This window comes from Rhinolophus ferrumequinum, chromosome X (genome assembly GCF_004115265.2).
Source record: "Rhinolophus ferrumequinum isolate MPI-CBG mRhiFer1 chromosome X, mRhiFer1_v1.p, whole genome shotgun sequence".
Taxonomy (NCBI): domain Eukaryota; kingdom Metazoa; phylum Chordata; class Mammalia; order Chiroptera; family Rhinolophidae; genus Rhinolophus; species Rhinolophus ferrumequinum.
Genome location: NC_046284.1, coordinates 1,162,884 through 1,184,188, shown reverse-complemented (window position 1 = coordinate 1,184,188; position 21,305 = coordinate 1,162,884). Strand labels below are relative to the sequence as shown.

The window sequence follows — 21,305 nt, the reverse complement described above, 5'->3', positions numbered from 1 at the left end:
AAACGGAGTCCCAGAGATTTGCCCAAGTTCACGCAACTAGGAGGCGGGTGTTTGAATCCGTGTCAGGCTGACTGCAGGCAGAGTCCTTACCCTCACCCCTACACCCCGCTGCCTAGGAGGGTAAGGAGGCGGCTAGACTGTGCTCAGAGTATACGGTCGGGTCGGTCGCCTGGGTTTAAATCTCTACCCTGACGTTTCCTAGCTTGTGATGGTAGGCCAAGTGGCCTCACTCCTCGGGCCCTCGTTCCCTATCTGTTAAATGGGGATAATAATGGTAGCAAGGATGGAAAAGCTTAGCCTGGTTGGTGCCTGCTGTGTAGTAAGTGGTCACAAAATGCTGTTTTTGTGCCTTCTGACCCTTTTCCTTTGGCCTCCTAGCCCTGCTTCAGCTCTCACACTTCAGGCTCAATAATACTTGCTGACTGATTAATTAAAAAAATAAATAAAAAATAAACTGAGAGGGGATGAAGGAGAGGAAAATGCAGATTTGTTCTAAAAATCCCACCGCCCAGAACCAAGGGCTGTCGGAGCCACGTGACAGGAGTAAATGAGGAACCAATACAAGTGATCACTTAAACATCCAGAGTGGTCTCCAGAAACATATACTCAATACGTGTGTAGAAAAGTTAAAAAGCATAAGTCTTCGTTCAAGAATGTTTGGAGCAGAATTGTTTGTATTAGTGAAAAATAGAAAGCAATCAAACAGTCCATGGTGAGGAAGTGTCCCTTGGGACCTTGACCCTTAAAAAACCCTAATTTCCCAAACTCTTATTTATGGGAAAATGTTCACTACAAAATATTAAAATAAAAAAACCCTCTGGGTACAAAGTTGCATATATATGATGCCAAGTTGCAAAGGGCACAAAGAGTAGAATATTAAATGCTCACTATATTCCCAACCATGTATGATTACAGGTCAGAAAAACACCAAACCAGCAAGAGTGTCAGTGGTGTGGTAGGATTATGAGTGATTTTTTTTCTCTTTTCTCCATGTCGTACAATATTATTCTTGTAATTAAATATGAGTTTATAGTTATTGAACTGCATAAACAGTATGCTCCCACTTTTGTTAAAATTGTATCTGCATAGAAGAAATATTGTCACCAAAATGAGAACAGTGACTATAATTGAGTAGTGGGATGACTGGTGCTATTTTTCTTTGACTTTACTTTTCTGCAATATGATTATATTTTCTTACAATTAAAACAGATTCATAATTTGAAAAGTGCACAATCAGTATGGTCCCTCTTATGTTAAAAGTATGTATGTAACTTGAAAAAAATAGGAAGGAAATATATGAAAATATTATTTTTTAATATATTAGGTGGTAAAGGATTATGGGTAATTTTCCATCTTGATTTTTCCATAATATGATTTTATTATTTTTATAATGATAATAAAATGATACATACAATTGGCACATACAGTAGGGTCCCATATATATATACACATATATACATATATATTAGGCTCCTGCAAAACATGCTTGTCTCTGGGTGGTGGGATAATGGGTGATTTTTGTTTTCTCCTTTATACATGATTTCTTCATTTTCTAACTCTTTTGCAGTCATCATGAATTATTTTTTAATTATGAAAAATGTAAAAAAGCACTCAATACTGGAGTATTTATGGGAAAGAAGGGTGTGTCTGGGATTTGCTTTAAAATATTCTGGTGGGGATAGAGTTAAGTGGGTGGGGATAGAGATAAAATAAGATGGGTACATGCCTTTATTATAATGTTTACTTGTGTATATGTTTGAAAAGTTCCTTAAGTGTTTTTTTGTTTTTTTTTTTAAAGGAGGGCGCAGCTCATGGTGGCCCATGTGGGAATCGAACCAGCAACCTTGGTGCTACCAGCACTGTGCTCTAACCAACTGAGCTAACCAGCCACCCACACATAAGTGTTTTTTAAAAAGCATTTTCATATACATTATCTCTTTCAATTATATGCTAACCCTGTGGGGTTGATTACCTACATTTTATAGAAAACTGGGATTCAAAGAGGCGAAGTCACTTGTCCTAGGTCACACAATGATAAGTGAGAGAGTGGTCTTGACCTGGGCTCCCCTCTCCAAGCCATATCCCAGTTGCTTCTTTTTAATACTTAAAAGTGATTAATATTTTGTTTGGTTATAAATGTCATAATTGTTCCCTGCACAGAATTGGGAAATAACAGAAAAGCACCAGGAGGAAAACATAGTAATCAAGTCAACCGCATCAGAGTTAACCCTTTGGTGTCTGCCATGCAGACTTTATCTCAGTAAGAGTGGTGAGTCATTCCTAGCGGGCTAGTGAACAAGGCTGCAGCTGTTTTGGGGCCCCTTCACATGTGGGGGCTCAGAGATGGTGGGTCGTTGCCACTGCACTGCCATTGTCCCCTGATGCCTCCTTTAGATACTGCACTCTGGACCACAGTTCTTTCCTATATTCTTCCTTGCCCTATACATTCTCAAGCAACACAAGTAGGTGTGGGGAAGTCGGGGTGGCCCTTTTCTCCCTTACTCCATCTGGAGACCCTGCCTTGGGATCCTGTGAGTCAGCAACTGTACTGAGTGTGGTCGTGCCTCCATTTCCCCATCCTGAAGATGCTAGTGAGAATAGCAGACCTGCGGGCCACTGCCAAGGAGTGATGAGCTAACGTCTGTAGTGCTTTCCAGCCCCTCAGAGCAAGGTGCCGGAGCCTCCCCAGCTCTGCGCCTGCCGGCTGCCAGCCTGAGTGAGCGCCTGGGCCGGCCACCCTGCGCCCAGGGAGCGGCTACATTCCTGTGCCCCAGGCCAGCGGGCTTGGGCAGGCACTGGCTTCTGCTCCTGTGTTAAAAAAACAAGAGGAGGAGGAGGGTTGAAAAGAAGAGAACAAGAGATGCAATGAGATTAGTACTGGGGAAGGGGCTTTGAGAAATAGAGGAGAGCAGAGACAGGGCACCGTCAGGCACTGTCAGCTTCAGAGATTGCAACCTTGGCTTCCTGTTTACACAAGGGGATGGGGGAAGTTTGGGAAGGGCCAAGAATGGGTCCAGTTGAATTGATTCCCTACTTGATTTCCTGGTTTTATACATAATGGGAAAACCACAAATATACAAACAGTGCTGGCCACCCAGCCTCTTGCACCCTTGGGGACTGTCTTCATGGCTCTGCCCACTCCAGCCTTTGGTGGGTGTCATTCTAGTGGATGCCCCTTGTCTGTACCCCACTCTAGCACTGAACTTCACAGGAACCCTACGCAGTCAATACTATCAACCCTGTTTTAGAGAGAAGGGCTTTGAGGCACACAGAGGTGAGATAACACAGGCCAAGATCGTCCAGCTAGTGATTGGCAGAGCTGGGATCGACCACCGGGTCTGACTCATTCTCCCCAATGGGCTTCCTGCACCTCTGTTATCTGTGACTATGCTTTTCTTTCTTCTAGCTTGGATGCACTACCACGCCCATGGCTATAAGTGTGTGTATGAGGCCCAGGCTGCGGGAGAGGCCCTGAGGGGGAGCCCAGGGAGGAGGTACAGGGTGGGAGACGGCTGCAGCCTGGGTATGGCAAAGATGGCTCTGAAAAATATTACCCGGGAGGAGCACCGGGTTTAAAGGCAGGGAGCGAGAGAGGTAGTGGCAGAGGGCGAGAGGTGGCAGGGCTGGCCAGGCCCTGGGCTGTCTGGGTGTCAGCAGTGAAGCCTTGGGAAGGTGTGAGGCTTTGTGGGGGAAGAGAAACTCTGCTTTAAGCATGTTTAGTTTGAGCTGTTGGCAGAACATCCAAGTGGAAATAGCTTGCACACAGCCAGGAATATAGGACTGGAAAGAAAGTGTGAGGTTGTGTCAAAAAGAGCAATAGGCAGGATGACTTTTGGCCAAACTGTGGGGAACTTTTCCCTGCCTCTCTCCAGCAGCACAGAGAGGGGCTTTCTCCTCAGGGCCCAGGACGCTGGTTTTTCACCGCAGCGCTCCCTTTCTTTGCCTGTCCAGCCATACGCAATGATGCCCTAAAGGGCAGTGTGAAGGGAGGCCAGAGAGTGACAGAGTCTCATCTCACTTTGCTAAATACATTTTGGCTAGGCCCTAAGCAGGCCAGGCCTTCCCTACTTTCAGTTCTTCTAGAACACAAACCTTTGTGCTTTTGTTTGCTCTCTGTTTTCTGCCACCCACCACTCTCAGGCCAGTGCAATGTCTCTCAACTTCATCCTTCAAAAGGTGAAGCCATTTTAGGGTGGTCCTGCTTACTGAGGCATCAGGCTGCGATCGCCTTGGCCCCCAATCTCATCTGTGGCCGGGAGCATTTCCCTGCCCTCCCAGCTTTGCAACCTCATTGCGTCTGAGACCTGAAACTTGCACTCATCATCCATCCATGGACCCTGGTTTTCTACTAATCAGAGCCCCTGCTGGCATGGAGAAGCCCCTATTGCCCCTCTTGGCCCTTAACTCTGGGTCTGTGGTTAGGATTCATTTTGCATGTTTCTCCGGATTCCCACAGCCACGGAGATCAAAGTGTACGTCAAGGGTCAGTGGACTCTGCTGCCAGCCATGAAGAGAGGACCACGGGCCAATTACCCAGGGTCCCTGTCCTGCTTTGGCACAGACAGTGCCTGTCACTGAGCACTCAGTCTCCCTGTGCTAATCACAAAAGCGTAACTCCTCTGGGAGCTATTAGAAACAGGTTCTGCTCCCTGTGGTTTGCACAATCGTCACCCCAGGGCAAACAGCTTTGCCAGAGGAACACAAGCTGAATTTCAGGTGGCCTGTGCCTGCAGGTCCTGTGAAGAGATGAATCTGCATCACCGCCCAGCCTAGGGCCCTGCCGGGGCCCCATGCCACTAAGAAAATGCTTCAGGATGCTTCTGCTCCTACTAGCTCTGGTTAAAACCGTCAATGGTAACATTTCCTGAGTACTTCTTAGATGACAGACCCTCACTCTTAGTGCTCCATACTTATTCTGTCATCTAACCCCCCCAGACACGCGTGTTAGGCGAGTACAGTCCTCACCTCACTTCATGTCATTGATATGTCCTTGGACTATGAGCGAAACAAGGAATAAGGAAAGAAGTTTTTCCACAGGCTAACTGATATGAACAAGACTTAGGTTCCTACGGCATCTCATCTACATTATAACGAAACATTGAAGGAAATGACATTATGCCAGGACCTGCTGTACTATCATTGCGTCATTCCTATTTTGCTGATAGGGAAATTGAGGCACAGAGATGTTAGACAACTTGCCAACATTCTCCACCCTGTATGTTTTGGGCTGAGGATTCCAACGAAACACACTGGCCCCAGAGCCTCATTGCCTCCTAAGTAACACTGGTGGGACCTGCCCCTTATAGTTTGTAAACACCTCTCCCACCCATGAGCAAGATGGATTCTCACACCCTCTCCTCCCTGATGGGAGCTTCTTGCTATTATTATCAGCTCCATTTTACAGATGAGGGAGGGAGGCTCAGAGAGGTGAGGCAACTTTGCTGAGGTCACACAGCTAGCAAGTGAAGATTTGAATCCAGTCCTACTTGGTTCTATCTCTCTTTCCCAGTCTCTAGCTATCCCCCCATCTCAGAGAGGCTTCTTGCCTTTCCTGCAAACTGAGTGTCAGAGCCAATGGGGAAGAAAACAAGGCAAGGAACAGAAATCAAACGAGAAAGACAAAGGCCCAAAGTGGGGTGAAGGCTAAGTGACCAGCCATCTGGAAGCAGTGTGTGTCAGTGAAGGAGGGGACCTAGACGAATAGGTGCGAGGGCCCAGCTGCTGCCAGCCAAGCATGTTCCAGGCCAGCGCCCAAAAGGAAAGAAGGCATCTCCCCGCTCCCCCCTCCACACGCCCCTGCACCCCAGAGTGCTCCAGGGGACTCTGGGCTGGGGGAAAGGGTGGGGGAGCCTGTGAATAGCTCCTGAGGGGAGGAATGTTCCCATAGCCTCTCTTTGTACTTCCCGCACATTTTCTTCAGAGCTCTTCCAAGCATTACCTTTGGAGTCACGAATATGGATGATTTCCTTGCCATGTTTGAATCGCAGGCTGTGTTGCCCCGGCCTTGCCTGGTCTGAGGGGATGAGTAAGTGCCAGTGCTTGCAACCATCAGCTGGAACACAGTAGCGACAGGTAGGGAGAGGAACATGGCTGTGCAGCCAGCTCAAGGCATTGGCCTCATCTAATATCAAGAGTGTGGGGCTCTGCCATCACACTGACTTTGGTTCAAGTCCTGAGGCTGCCACTTCCTAGCCGTGTGACATTTGGCAAGTGAGTTTAACTCACTGGGCCTCAGTTTCCTTACATGTAAAGTAGGGAAAAAGAGAATACGTACCTTGTGAGCTTGTGTCAGTGTTGAATGAGATAATGTCTGTGGCTAGAAACCCTCAAGAGCTGTACACATGTGAGTAATTCCTCTTCTCTGACCCCTGTTCCCTGCTGCTTGGGGGATGGACTCGGTCTTCCAGCCCAGTCCAGTTCCAAGCTTGACTTCACCTTCTTGGCCCTGCTTTCCTCATTGTCACATATGACTGTATGGGAAGTCAGGCCAGCCCACCAGGGTGGGCTCACTAGGCCTGGCTGTTATTCCTATTGCTTGTTCCTTCAGGCCACAAATGTGAGCAGAGCTCCAGTCACCGAGGCCTCAGAGGGGACCCAGGTACTACTTTGGCCCTCGAGGAGTTCCCAGTACAGTGGGGGAGATAGAAAAGCAGATGTGAATAAAATCATGTGGCAGATAGGAGGAGGTTACGTCTGAGCTTAGGGCCAGCGTTCACCAGGTGTTGCGGACAGTATGTGTAAAAGCACTGATGGGGGTAGGGCTAGGAAAACAGCACAGGATGGGGTTGGTGAGGTCATGGGAGCCGGACTTAAGTTCAGCTTTGATACTGTTGCCACTGAAGGGGACATAAGCAGACACAAACATGTACATGGAGCCTAGTACCCTTTGTTACTCAGTGCCTTGACCTTCATCCACAGTGTAACCCCCACCAGCAAGCCACCTAGCTGAGCTCCGCACTTCAGGGAGAGCCCAGGCCTCTTTCCGGAACTCGGCACAGATAAGGCACCTGGCCGCATGCCCCTCCTCCCTTACCCAATTTCTCGAGCCCCAAACCTTGCCTTCGTCTATCTTTTTCTCTCTCACCCCATGTCCAACTGACTAGCAAATTCTGTTCGCTCTCCTTGAGATGCACTTGTCAAAAGCACTTGTCCAAAGCACTTGTCACCACTTCCACAGCCACCATTCTGGCCCAAGCCACTGGTCTCTTTGCTCGCCTGTGCCCTGCCCCCTACAGTGTGTCCTCCCCTGCTCAGGAGCCTCAGTGGCTCTCTGTCCCAGGTGGTGCAAAACTCAAAGTCCATACAATGCCCTGTATGACCTGCCCTCTCCCCCTCATTCCCTCAGCTTCAGGCACAGCGGGCTTGCTGTTTCCGAATGTGACAAGGCTTTTCCTGCCTGTGGATTGCATTTGCTGTTCCCTCCACCTGAAATAATCTTTCCCACACAGTCACATGGCTTTCCACCTTAGTGAATTCAGCTCTCTGCTGAAGGCCACCTCCTCAGACGGGCCTTCCCTGGGCACCCCCACCACTCTCAACGTGTACTTGTCTTATTTTCATCCATAGCACCAATCACCACTTGCTGCCTTGTATTTATTATCTGTCTCCATGACCAGAGCAAAGGTGCATGAGAATCAGAGGTGAGATGGGCAGAGGTTAGGCAAATGGGCTCACAAGTGGAGTGTGAAACAGATTCTGCAGACTGCTCCTCAAAGGAGAAAAAGATGAATGAAAACCAGGGGGAGGGTGGTAGAGGCAAGCCCAGTAAGTCACGGACAGAGTCAGCAGGGTGGGAAGGATGACGATTTTCCCCTCCCTCCAGCCATCCAGGCTGCTAAACCCAGCATCATGCCATGGAGCTGACAGGCACATTTGAAGGAGGCAGCCCAGTCTGGCAGGAAAACTTCAGGGCCTGGCACAGGAGCAAGCCACAGAGCGCTGGAGTAGGCCTTGAGAAATGGTAGTTGTCCCTGCCCAGTATACAACTGTGACTTTACTGGTTTCCCTTCTGCTGGTCTCCACTCCTCAGCTCAACCCTCATTCTCACCCTTATGCTGCCTTGATCTCTATTTCCAGCCAGTGCAAGCTCCATGCCACTCACAGTGTGCTTCCCAACAGCATGATTCAAAAGGCACGTAGGTGAGTTGGGGGAAAAGTATGTTAGAGTTGCACCAGATATCTGCAGCTAGCCTGGGCCCCTGGGGAAACCAGGAGCGGCTCGTGGCCACTGCTCCCCTACTCTGTGCCACTCAGGAGTGCTGACTTGAAGAGTTGGGAAAGCTCTCAAGTAAGGTGCAAAAGACGTAGTTAAGTAATAACTTACTAGGCATATAACTTTTAGGCATATAAACCTGTCCAACATCACTAATAAAATCAGAGGGACAAAAATTCAAACAATGAGCTGTTTTTACCTCTTAGATGGATAAAGATGAAGTTCCAGGGAGTCGTGGCAGCAGCCACAGTCACCCGCTGCTAGTGGGACTGTGATTGACACAACACTGCTGGGGATCAAAATCCATTGTCTGTGTTGTTTGTTTGTAATGTTCCACTGCAATAAATTTATCATAAGGAAATCATACAACAAATGGTAAGGGTGGAAGTAAGTGTGTCTTCATCCATTCATCCATTGGTGGACATCTGAATTATTTCCAGCTTTTGGCCATTGTGAATACTGCTGCTATGAACATTCATGTGCAATAATTTGAACATCTGTTTTCAATTCTTTTGGGGACACACACCTAGGAGTGGAATTGCTGGGTCATATGGCAGGTCTATATTTAACTTGTTGAGGAACTGTCAAACTCTTTTCCACAGTGCTTGTACCATTTTACATTCCCACCAGCAATGTATGAGGGATCCAGTTTCTCTACATCCTCATAGACTCTTGTTATTTTTTTTTAATTACAGCCATCCAAATAGGAATAAACTGGTAACTTATTATGCTTTTGATTTGAATTTCCCTAATAACTAATGATGGGACCATCCTTTCGTGTTCTTGTTGTCCATTTGTATATCTTCTTTGGAGAAATGTTTAATCAAGTTCTTTGCCAATTTCTAAACTGAGTTGAGTGTCTCTTGTTGAGTTTTAATGTTTTCTAGATACTAGATCCTTCTTAGATATTGCTTTGCAGATATATCCACTCATTCTTTGAGTTGTGTTCTCACTTTGTTGATCATGTCCTTTGCAGCACAAAAATTTATATATTTTTCTTTTTGTTGTTTCTGCATTTGTTGTCATATCTAAGAATCCATTGCCAAACCAAAGATCAAGAAGATTTACCCCTATGTTTTCTTCTAAGTGTTTTATGGTTTGAGCTCTTACATTTAGGTGTATGATCCATTTTGAGTTGGTTTTTGTATATGGTGTGAGGAAGGGGTATACATTTATTCTTTTGCATGTGGATCCAGTTGTCCCAGTACCCTTTGTTGAAGAGACTTTTTTTTCCATATTGAAGGGACTTGGCACCCTTGTCCAAAATCATTTGGTCACAGATGTATGGGTTTATTTCTGGACTCTCATCTCTATTCCATTAATCCATACGTCTATACTGATGCCAGTAACATGCTATTTTGATTACTGTAGCTTTGTAGTAAGCTTTGAAATCAAGAAGTGTGAAACCTCCAACTTTGTTCTTCTTTTTCAATATTTTCTTGGCTGTTGAGGTCCCTTGTGATTCCAGACGAATTTCAGGATGAATTTTCCTGCAAATAAGTTATTGGAATTGCATTGACTTTGTGGATCACTCTGAGTAGTACTGATACCATAGCAATATTATGTTTTCCAATCATGAACACAAATGTCTTTCCATTTATTTGTCTTCTTTAATTTCTTTCAGCAACATTTTGTAGTTTTCAGTGTATAAGTCTTTCACCTCCTTAGTTAAGTTTATTCCTAAGTATTTTATTCTTTTGGATGCTAGTTTATAGAATTGTTTTTCTAATTTCCTCTTCAGATTGTTCATTGATACAGAAACATAACTGATTTTTTTTCCTTGACCTTGTGCCCTGCAAACTTGCTGAATTTGCTTATTAGCTCTAGTATATTTGTTGTTGTTATGCACTATTTTCATTTGTAAAGACAAGTTGAACAACTTTTGGAGCATCCATGTAATGTGACCACTGTAAGGGGTCAGGTATGCCATACTTTTTGGTATGTCTGAAATATGTCATAAGAAAAGATGAATAAAAAAGCTCTGTGGATTGCTATGGGAAGCTGTCCATGACATGTAATGAAGCGAGATAAACCAGGTTACCAAACAGTATAATCGCACTGATGTAAAATCAAGGTCATATGTCAGCTCCGTGGACATGGGGGTTGTTGTCTGTTTTGCCCACAGATGTAATAGTGCCTGCATGATACTTAGTAGGTGCTCAATAAATATTTATGGAATGAAAAAAAAAGTCTGGAAAGATAAACAACAAACTGCTAGTAGAGGTCATTGCTGAGGTGTGAGGTCATGAGGGAACGATTATCTGTATTGTTTGAATGTTTTTACCTCAAGCATATATAAAAAAGTATTTCCATTAATCTTTCTCTCTGTCTCTGTCTCACCAAGTAAGTGGCAAAAAGAAAGGCACTGCGGGCCAGGGGAGGAAGGCGTTGGGACTCTGAGGTAAACAGAGGCTCACTTTGGAGCTGGGCCTCAGCAGTCTCATTTGTGTTGTCCCAGCAGCTGGTGCAAATCTGATCAGAACGCTCTTCGGTTTAAAACTCTCTGATGGTCCTTTACCTGCAGGATCAAGTCCAGCCTCCCTCACCTGGCATACGAGGCCGCTCCTGCTATTTTACTTCCAGTCACTCAGTGACATATACCTCAACATTTTCTTGTGGGATTTTAAAAACACATGAAAGCAGAGAGAATAGTATATTCAACCTCCATGTGTTCATCGAAACAACTTCAACAATGACCAATAATTTTCTAATTTTGCTTCCTTTATCTCCACCCCCCCACCACTGTCACACATATACATGTCCCTGTCTGGAGTACTTTAAACTTCAGGTATATTATTTCACCTATAAATACGTACTTCTCTTTGTATCTCTAACAGATGAGGACTTAAATAAACATATAGCCACCATGCAGTTATCGTACTTAATAAAATTATCAATAGTTTCTTAACATCACCTAGCCCATGTCAAAATTTTCCTTGTTGTCTTAATACTTTTTTGCAGTTGGTTTGCTTGAATATTATCTAATATTCTGTGTTTCAGCAACACTGAACTGCTTGTCACTTCCTTAAATTCTGTGTGCCTTTGCCTGGAATGCCTGCTCCTTCCACCTGGCCAAGGTCAGCTTCTGTGTCATGATTGCCCCAGTCTACATGGCCTGTGCCTCCATGATACCCACATATAAGGAATTGCTTTGCCTTTAGTACATAGTTCTACCATTCAGTACTTACGTATTGAGAATTACAGGTTCCAGGTACCATGCCAGGCACTAGAGGTACAGTGATCTCACTGCCAAAGTCCCCAGCCTCTTAGACTGTGTGTGTGTGTGTGTGTGTGTGCGCGCGCGCGCGCGCGCACGCGCACAGGGGCAGGGGAGTACATGAAAGCTGAATAAAAATGATGACAAATGACATTTTGGAATAGAAAACGCAGGGTGGCTACTTCACATGGGGTGGCCACAGCACTTTACTAAGGTAGGGACATTGTGGCTGTGAACTGTGAAGGACCAGTGTGCGGGCCCAGAGTGCGGGTCCTGTCTTAGGAGGCTGTACTCATGTGTGTCTTTACCTCTCCAGCTGTAGGTCTCGATCTTTGGGGACCATAAAAACACCTTGGAGTGTTGAGAGTCTGATAATAGCTCTGGTTCCTTGCCCCAGCAGAATGTACACATGTCCAGCCACACGAACTTGTATCCCACTTCCCTAGTTCCTGAAGCCTGGAACCTCAGCATGCTGATACCTAATACGTGCCTCCCTTCCACTATCCCCTTGATCCCTTGATTCCACCGCTGAGGTAGGCAAATGTATTACCCCCATTTGATAGATGGGGAAACTAAGGCTTTGAAAGAGTGACTTAGCCAATACCCCATAGCTAGTGAGTGATAGCAAGGGGCCTTAAACCCAGGCGGTCTGAGGCTGAAGTGTATGCGTACGTTGCATGCACGTCAAGGCACTGCTGGTCAGCTTGGGGCCCAGCACTGAGCAGGAGGTTTAGGGACTGGTTCTTGGCAAAGACAGGGGAGGAGGAGCTGCTGGAACTTTGTGTGTAGGGGCTTAGAGATGTCAAAACCTGCTTGCTCTAGAAGGCTGTTTGCTTTCCTTCTTTCTCTTCCTCCTCCCTGTCCTGCTCTTCTTCCCCCTTCTACCTTTTTTGTTGAATGACAATATTTGATTTTCTTATAAAGAAGTCTTTCTGCCTTAGAAAGAGTCTTTTAAATATAGAATTGGAAATATACTGCTCTCTCTGTGACAGCTCACAGGCAGATCCACTCCCCCAAAGGGAAACTGGCTTGGGATTTTTCCGTTGGCTTAAAAAAATTATTTATTTACTTTTTTTGGACCAGGTAATACATTCACATGGCTCAAAAATCAAAAGGTACAAAAAGGAACACGGCAAGTCTCTCTTACTCCCCTGCCACCTGCCACCTGCTTCCCCTGCCTGCAGGCAACCAAGGTGCCCCAGTTTCTTGTGTATGTTTCCAAAGATGTTTTAAGCAAATAGAGGCATATCCAATATATACGTATATTCTTTTTGAAATGGGTATTTTCTTAACCCTTGAGCTGCACACACAACCTAAACTTGTCTCTGTCAGTCTCCCTGGCCTCTGTGCGGCCTTGGGATAGTGGAGGCTGGGGGGCTCCTGGGAACACTGGGCTTTCCTCAGAGGTCGGCCTTTTCAGGCCCATTTTCATGGCAGGCCCTCCTGCACACAATGCTTTAGACTCTTTTCAAAGTCCTTCCATCTGTGCTAATTCATCAGGCACTCACAATAGCCCATGAAGTACGAGAATTATTCGCCCCACTTTACGGGTAAGGGAACAGACCCAGAAAGGTTGAATAACTTGCTGAAAAGCACACAACGAATTAATGTTGTTGTCATGTGGAGAGGTCTTGGGAGCAGCGTGTGGCTTGGTCCAGCTTGGACTTTGGAAGCAGTAAGAAAGTTGTTTACTACAAAGTCACAGTTTAAAAATATTTTAGTGGCTCTAGGTGTGGGCCAGTGAGAAAAGTGAGGGAATGCACAGCTCCAGCTGGGTTTGCTTCCTGGCTCTGCCACTTACATACAACTTGGCGAGTTACTTCAAACTGAGTAGTGCGGTGTGCTAATCTACGAAGTCAGGATGACAATACCCACCCAGCGGGGTGGATCGCCACCTTCTATAAATGAAAGCGATTTGTAAAACGGGGCATATTCCAATGCTTGCTTTGCATTATTATTACGGTTATTGTGCTTGGTACTTGCTGGCACAAAGGCTGCTGTTTCCCTAAGGCAAAGCAGGCTCACACTGGTGCACACTGGGCCCAGCCTTCTAATCACTTTATCTGAAAGACCCTCTCCAGCCTAGTGAGTCGGAAATCAACCTCCCTGACCGCAAGAACAGCCCTGGGGCCTGAGCACAAACTCTTCTTCCTCTCCGTGGGTCTCGAATTACTTTGATCTGTAACTTACGCCGCACACACAGTTTTTCAAAGTTTATTATTTACTTTTCTCTTATAAAATTAGACCATGCTTGCCAGAGAAAAACTGGAAAAGACTGAACAGTAGAAAGAACAAAAATGAAACCATGCTTATATGTCCGTCCTGCACAGAAGCCCACCTCAGTATTTTGAGGGCTTTCATTTCAGTCCTTTTTTTCCTCTTAGGTACTTATAATGAGTCTTAGCAGAGCACTCCTTTTCAATTTTTTAATTTTCAAAAATGTAAAATTATTCCTAGCTGTATCTATGGGACTGTTTAGCTTAATGTTTTCAACAAGAATCAAATGGAAAGGAGTCCCGAAGGCTGATGAGGTGGTGCCCTCTCTCCGCAACAGGTGCAGCCTGTGGGAGGCCTTGCTCTCAAATGCTGGGGCCAGAGGAGGTGAGAAGGTAGCACTGGCTGCCCAGTGGGAAAGGGCCCCTTCTTGCTCAGGTCCTTTCCCTTGAAAGTGTCCCTTGAAAGGACAATGGGGCACTAATCATTCAACACTTTGCCACATGGTTGCCCTTGGGGACCAGGTCTTCACAGGAATTTGGCTGATGACTTTGGGGGTGGGTCCCCCAGGAAGGACTGGGATTACCGGAGCCTCTGAGTCCACAAACCTTGGCGGGAGGTCTCATGCAGGCTGGGAATTCAAAGTTCCCTTTTGCCTTCCTTGGCCACCCTCACACCCACCCAACCGCCCCACTCAGCACCTACCCCCTCTTCTATTTTTTAATGCCGCTTCTTTTTGGTATAAGTTAAACTGCCCTTAAGCCAAGAGTATTATAATTAGAATAGTGGGCATTTGAAGTGACTGGTATTCCTAGCAGACCAGGCGCCCTGACGCTGTTTAATAAAAGCTTGGCTATTCCCATCCCGGGACACGTTCACGACTTTTTCCACTGCCTTCAACGGAACGCCCCCTCCCGCACCCCCAGGCCTGGAGAAGCACAACTCACCTGACAAGGCCCGGCTTTGAACCTCTATGGGATGCCACCCTGGCACGGTCATTGCCATCGCCATCTTGCCTTCTCCTAGCGGTTACACTAACAACAGCGCATCACAACTGTATCCCATTTTCATCAGCAAGTGATTGTCTACACCTGACAGGGAAGTAGCCTCTCTATTCATCAGAATGCCCCTCTTCCACCTGACATGCCACCTGCCCTTCCCATCGCAGAGTCACTCCCCAGGAAGGGACAGCAAGACCCTCTCCACGATCACAGGGCCCTACAGGGGCCCTAGCATAGGACAGAGCTTGGTCTTCTGTCCCCAGGACTTAGTGAGGGCACACTAGTCCTCAGTAGGGTCCAGCACCCAGAGTCAGCTTCCTAGGCTGGCCGGAGCAGAACAAGTAAGCAACAAGATTATTCTTGACACTTCAGGGAGACGAAATGTTTAGAACGGTGTGTGCCATCAGTGGTACTTGACCATGAGGACACTGGGACAAAGAGGTGGGTTTTCAAAGATTTTATTAAAAATAAAATAGATCCACAGTCATAAAAACAACACAAGTGAACTTCTTCGCACCTCCCAGTCTGCTGACCACTCCTGCTTTGCCAAGGCTCCACCCACCTCGATGGTCTTGAGGCCCATAGCCTGCCTTTCAGCTCCCTCTGCCCCACAAACTGGTGACTAAAGCTCCTTGCTTTCCCCCAGCTTCTGATCTGTCTCCTTTAAGAAAATAAAAATACCCCCTCCCCAACTTGCTTAAAAATAATTTTCAAAGATTAAAAATGGCATTTGTGTGTTTTTAAAAAATAAACACTTTAAATGTTGGAACTATGCCTCTTCCCCTAGGCCCAGTTGAAGCCTTTAGGGTGCCTGCCTGCCTCACCCCAGGAGGCCAGCTGCCACTTGGTACCCCTTGGAAATTTTCAGGAAGTAATTTCTTCCAAATTTCCCCTGCAGTCACAAATTCCACACACTGTCTTCATTACAGGCACGGCTCTTCGCCTCTGGAAACTTGATCTCGTTTTGTCAACTAGACCACATGCTTCAGATTCCCTGCAAACAGGACAGAAAACAAAATTCAAATTCAGGTGACATACATGAATTCCACCTCAATAAACCTGTTAAAAAAAAAAGTACTTGCATGTTGGGACTTGTTCTCTGGCTGTTCTTGGGAACCCAGAGACCCCAACATATGAACCAGCAAGCCCAGGCTACCTGCCGGATGGTAACAGACATATGGCCCAGTTACCCCAGCAACCACAAGTCACCCATCAGACATGTGGGTGAGGCCTTTGACAGCCAGTTACCTGAAGTGCTGAGTGAACCCAGCCCAAACCAGCAGGAGAGCCACCCAGCTGAGCCCAGCCCAAGTGCCCAGCTCATACACAGGTGATGAGCTAAACGAATGGCTGTTTTAAGACACACACACACATTCAGGCCACACTTTTCAGGGTTCACACGTCATTAACTGCATCAAATCTTACCCCACCCCCAATAAACCTTTCTCCCCCTTTAGAAGGGCACAAGCAACCCTCCTAGTATTTTCTTGCGCGAATACCTGTGTAATATGAACTGGGGGCTTTCCTCTGCCATCAGGCCTAAGAGTCTTTGAGGGACAAGCGACTACTTGAAATCCTACAGGACTGGCCTCTAGGAATGAAAAGTTTACTCACTTAGTCCCTCTGTAGTGTTCTCCTTGCCCCACCTCCCCAAGCATTATGCCTTTGAGTTTCGTGCAAATTTTTGGTGTGTCAATAGTTCATTCCTTTTTATTTGGGTACTTAGCTTTTTAATTATTATAGATTTACAGGAAGTTGCAAAAAAAAAAAAAAGTAGTGAGAGGTACCCTTCATCAAGTTTCTCCAAGTGGCAAAATCTTACATATTTATTATTTAATATCAAATCTAGGAAATTGACATTGGTACTTTTCACAGACCTTATTCAGATTTCATGAGTTCTACATGTACTCAGTTGTGTGTGTAAGTGTATAGTTCTATGCAATTTTATCACATGTGTACATTCATGTAACCTCCACCACAAGGAGATTCAGAACTATTCCATCACCACAAAGATCTCCTCCCCACTCCCCACTCTCACCCCCCAAACCCTGACAACCGAATGAGGTTGAAGCTCTTATTTGCTGTCTGTACGTCCTCTTCATGTCTTTGACTAACTGGATTTTTTTTTTTTTACTCTTGAGTTTGGAGAATCCTTTATATGATTTGCAAATATTTTATGTCAGTGTGTAACTCGTCTTTTCATTCTCTTAACTCTTGCAAAAGTTAATTTTTTGGATCATGCTTTTGGTGTTTTCAACCTCTAGACTCACAATCTGTGGGTACTCTTTGATTCTTTACCTCCTAGTTTAAGGCCCCTCAACATCTTTCCTGTGTCCTGTGGGCCTCTGCTTGTGTTGTTGCCTCTGTTGAGGAGGCTTCATGAATGAGCAGATGCATCGAGGAACAAAATTCCGTGTGCAAGTGCTCCAACAACACATTTACAAAAAGGAAAGCCGGGTGCTGCATTGTCTGCTGCTCTGTCTTACTCTCCTGTTACATTTGGAGGCAATTAAGAAAAACAACAGAAAGAATTTCCACCAAAAGTTGACGATGAGCAATATTGAATTGGGGTAACAATAAAAATGTAAGCTTAAATAATGCCCATTGTTTTCCCCTCACATGTAGCTTTTCCAGCAGTGGGTGGCAGCCTGAGAAAATTCTAAAGGCCGGCATGGTCTGGGGCCTCGGGAGACATAGAGTAAAGCAGACTGGACGCAAGATATATAGAGCCCTCTTGATCCTTTTTTCTTTTTCCTACTTTGAATCATGACATGAGGATAAGAAATAGTTTCCCCTTTTCTTTACTCTATTACGTAATAAAACAAAACCAAAATATAAGCAAGATGATACATGGAAACTCACACGCGGCCTGGAGTAAGAGATGCAAAAGGGAGTGGTGGGGTCTGTGGCAAACAGGAAGGTTTGCAGGAAGAGGGCAACTGCTCCTCAGGTCTAGCCCTTTCGCTACTGGGCAGGAATGTGGGCCCACATCTTTCCTGCTTTCCAAGAGAAGCCAGAAATTCACATTTTTATGTGGAGTTTCCACAGTGTTAAATGTGGACAGCTGATTTACATTTTTAAGGAATGCTGTGTGGGACATCAGCATGTGAGGCCAAAGAAAACAATTTTGGAGGCAAGTTGTGGCTCATGGGCTCCCAGTTAGTGATCTCTGGGTTATCTGTAGGACAGCTCTGACTTACATCTATAACACCCCATTTCACTCTCAAATATCCTGGTTTGCACAATAAATTAGATCGTCACCCTCCCTTTACAGAACTAAGCAGAATGTACAGAGAGCTCTTGTGTCCCCCCAGTCCCTCTCCTCCCTTGGCAGGCACTTTCCCCTATTACTGACATCCTGTATTAGGGCGATACATTTGCTACAGTTGATGAATGAATATTGATACTTCATTATTAAGCCACAGTTTATATGAGGGCTCACTCTCAGTGTTGTGCAATTCTATGAGTTTGGACAAGTGTATACTGGTATGTATCCACCATTAGAGTATCAGACAGAGTAGTTTCACTGCCCTGAAAATCCTGTGCTCCACATCTTCATCCTTCCTTCCCCCAAAGCCCTGGCAACCACTGATCTTTTTACTGTCTCCACAGTTTTGCCTTTTCCAGAATGTCAAGTGGTTGGACTCATACAGCATGTAGCCTTTTCAGACTGGCTTCCTTCTCTTAGCAATACTCATTTAAGTTTCCTCCACATCTTTTTGTAGCTTGATAGCTCATTGCTTTTGAGCTCTGAAAAATATTCCATTGTCTGGATGGACCAGTGTGTTTATTCGTTTATCTAATGAATGACATCTTGGTTGCCTCTGAGTTTTGGCAATTATGAAAAAAGCTGCTATAAACAGATGTTCAGGTTTTTGTGTGGACATGAGTTTTCCACTTCTTTGAGTAAACAGCAAGGAGCACAATTACTGGACTGTATGTTAAAACTATGTTTAGCTTTGTAAGAAACTGCAGAACTGTCTTCCAAAGTGGCTACAACATTGTGCATTCCCACCAGCAGTGAAAGAGAGTTCCTGTGGCTCCATGTCCTTGCCAGCATTTGGTGTCATCAGTGTTTTGGTTTTAGCCATTCTATTAGGTGTGTAATGGTATCACATTGTTCTTTTTGCAATTTCTTAGTGACATGATAGTGAACATATTTTCATACACTTACTTGCCAGCTGTATATCTACTTCGGTGAAGTATCTGTTTAGGTCTTTGGCCTATTTTTTAATCAGGTTGTTTTCTTGTTGACTTTTAAGTTGTATATTTTGGATACCAGTCCTTCATTGGATATGTGTTTTGCAAATATTTCTCTCAGTCTGTGACCTGTCTTTTTATCCCTGTAATCTTTAGTCTTTTTGAAGTAGAGCAGTGTTGCCCAATAGAACATTCTTTGATGATGGAAATGCTCTATCTCTATGTGGCCCGATATGTTAGCCACTAGTTACATGCGGCTGGTGCATCCCACATCACGCCTATGCTCAAAATCCTCTATGGCTTCTGATCACACCTAGAAAAAAATCCAAATTACTAGTACAGCATACAGACTATAGCCAGTAATACTGTAATAACTATGGATGGTGTCAGGTGGGTACTAGACTTATCAGGGGGATCACTGTATAAATGATATAAATGTCTAACCACTGTGCTGTATACCTGAAATACAGAATAGCATTGAATATCAATAAAATAAAATAAAATAAGTTACTCTTAAAAAATCCAAATTACTTGGCTACCAAGGCCAGCAGGGTACGGCCCATCTCTTGTCTCCTACTACTACATGGGGCTTCTTCTTGTTGCTGGAACACATGAGCCATTTTTCCTTCCTAGGGCTCCCCCCTTCTTTTGCTTGCTATTCCTTCCGTCTGGAATGCTCTGTCCCTCGATATCCCCATTTTTTACTCTTTTCATCATTCAGGTCTCAATTCAAAGTCACCTCTGAGAGACCTTATGAACATCCAATCTAAATGGCCACCGCAGTCATTCATTTTCGGTCACTCAGCCTATTTTATTTTCTTTAATGCACTTAGTACACTGAAGACATCTTGTGTGTTTAGTTGCCTATCGTCCATCTCCCTTCGCAAGCTCTATGAGGGCAGGGACCATGACTGTCTTGTGCATCACTCTGTTGTTGGCCCGTAATAGGGGCTCAGTAAATATTCATGGAAGGAATGAACATCTGTAGAGCTATGGGGCAGCGGATAAAGCACTTCCCCATTCAGTCCACAGTGCCTCAAAGTTTGCTCATTACTCTTAAGGCCCTTGTAAATGTGGTCGAGGGGCGCCAACATATGTTTACAAAAGGAGCATCCATGCCACCGGGCTAAGTGGCAAATGGGTTCTGAAAACAGTGAGTGTCGTAGAAGTTTGGAGGAATGCTGGGGTGACCCCAGAACCCTTGGAGGCTGAGTGGCACCACAGAGAAACAACTCTGGGACTGCTGGAAAGTGTTTCCAAAGCTTCCATCATATGAGTATCCCTTTCAGATATGTTGTCATATCTACTTAACATCTGTATTAATGGTAACAATATTTTCCTTTATATCTTATCAACTAACTTTAAAAACTTTAATACCTATTTTGGCCTCATCTATCCTAAGCAATAATAAGAATCATCATAATAATAATTAATAATAAGTAGCAGACTTGTGCTTAACTACATTTTAAAACACACATTCAAACAAATATAACTATTAAAATAAAAAATGTCTTTGTGTCATTTCAAATTGTCTCTCTACAGAGGTACATGAGGCACACTTTGGGGACCCTAGCACCCAGCCCCTAGCCCATTGTAGACATCAGTGGTAAAGACACAGTTCTTGCCCTCAGGAGCTCTCAGTCTAGTGAGGAGACAAACATATCATAGTCCAGAGCAGCAAGGCAATAAAATACCAGTGCATACAGAATGCCAAGGGCATACAAAGAGATGGTGTGGAAGGCTTCTCAGAGGAGGTGGCATCTTGAAGAGCAAAGGTGGAGAGAATGTTTCAGGTGGCAGGAACAGAGCAGGATGTATAAAGGCACAGGATGAGGGTCAGAGAGGGGGCATTGGGGCTGGAGAGATGGCCAGAGGCCAGATCATCCAGGACCTATAAGGATCTCACTCTCCACCTAGGAACAATGGCAGAACACAGGATTTCTGTGAAGTCTTGGGCATGTGCTGATATGGAGAGCTGATTTCATTTCAGCTTTTAATTATCAACTGTATTGCTTACCCTGGAATGTATATCCCTCTTGTCATCAGAATGCCTTTTAATGACAATTAACTATAACCACCAAATACCACTTGTCTGCCTCTGACCTGAATTAGAACCTGAGGCTCTGGATTAATCCCACCAGCTTCTGGCATTTACAGGATATCAGCACTTATAGGACATCACCGCGATGGTTAGGGTGCTCTGGTCTTAGCTTGCAAGGGACTACTGCAGTCTCAAATGGAATCAAAGCAATTTCTAAAATAGCCTATGATTCACTTTTTCTCCCCTCCTGTGCCTAAATCTGCTGGCTCTATGTGGAAGGATAGGCACAAGTAACTGAGGTGACATCACAGGAGTGGGCTGCTCGCCTGCCAGCCAGCCAGCCTATGGAGCTCAGCCTCCAAGTCGTTTATCTGCAGGGCTAGGCAATGCCTTTCAGGCATTTTGGAGTCCCAGCTCCAG

General features: G+C 45.2%; 1 protein-coding gene across 1 annotated transcript in view; it reads right to left on the bottom strand.

Annotated features, from left to right (window-relative positions):
- Positions 1-15,088: 15,088 nt before the first annotated feature.
- The window catches only part of HDAC8 (histone deacetylase 8), a 175,511-nt gene continuing 169,294 nt past the window's right edge, over positions 15,089-21,305 (bottom strand). The window contains exon 11 of the mRNA XM_033112386.1: positions 15,089-15,638. Coding sequence (XP_032968277.1) covers positions 15,616-15,638 — 23 coding nt within the window. The 3' untranslated portion in view covers positions 15,089-15,615. The remainder of the gene's footprint in view (positions 15,639-21,305) is intronic.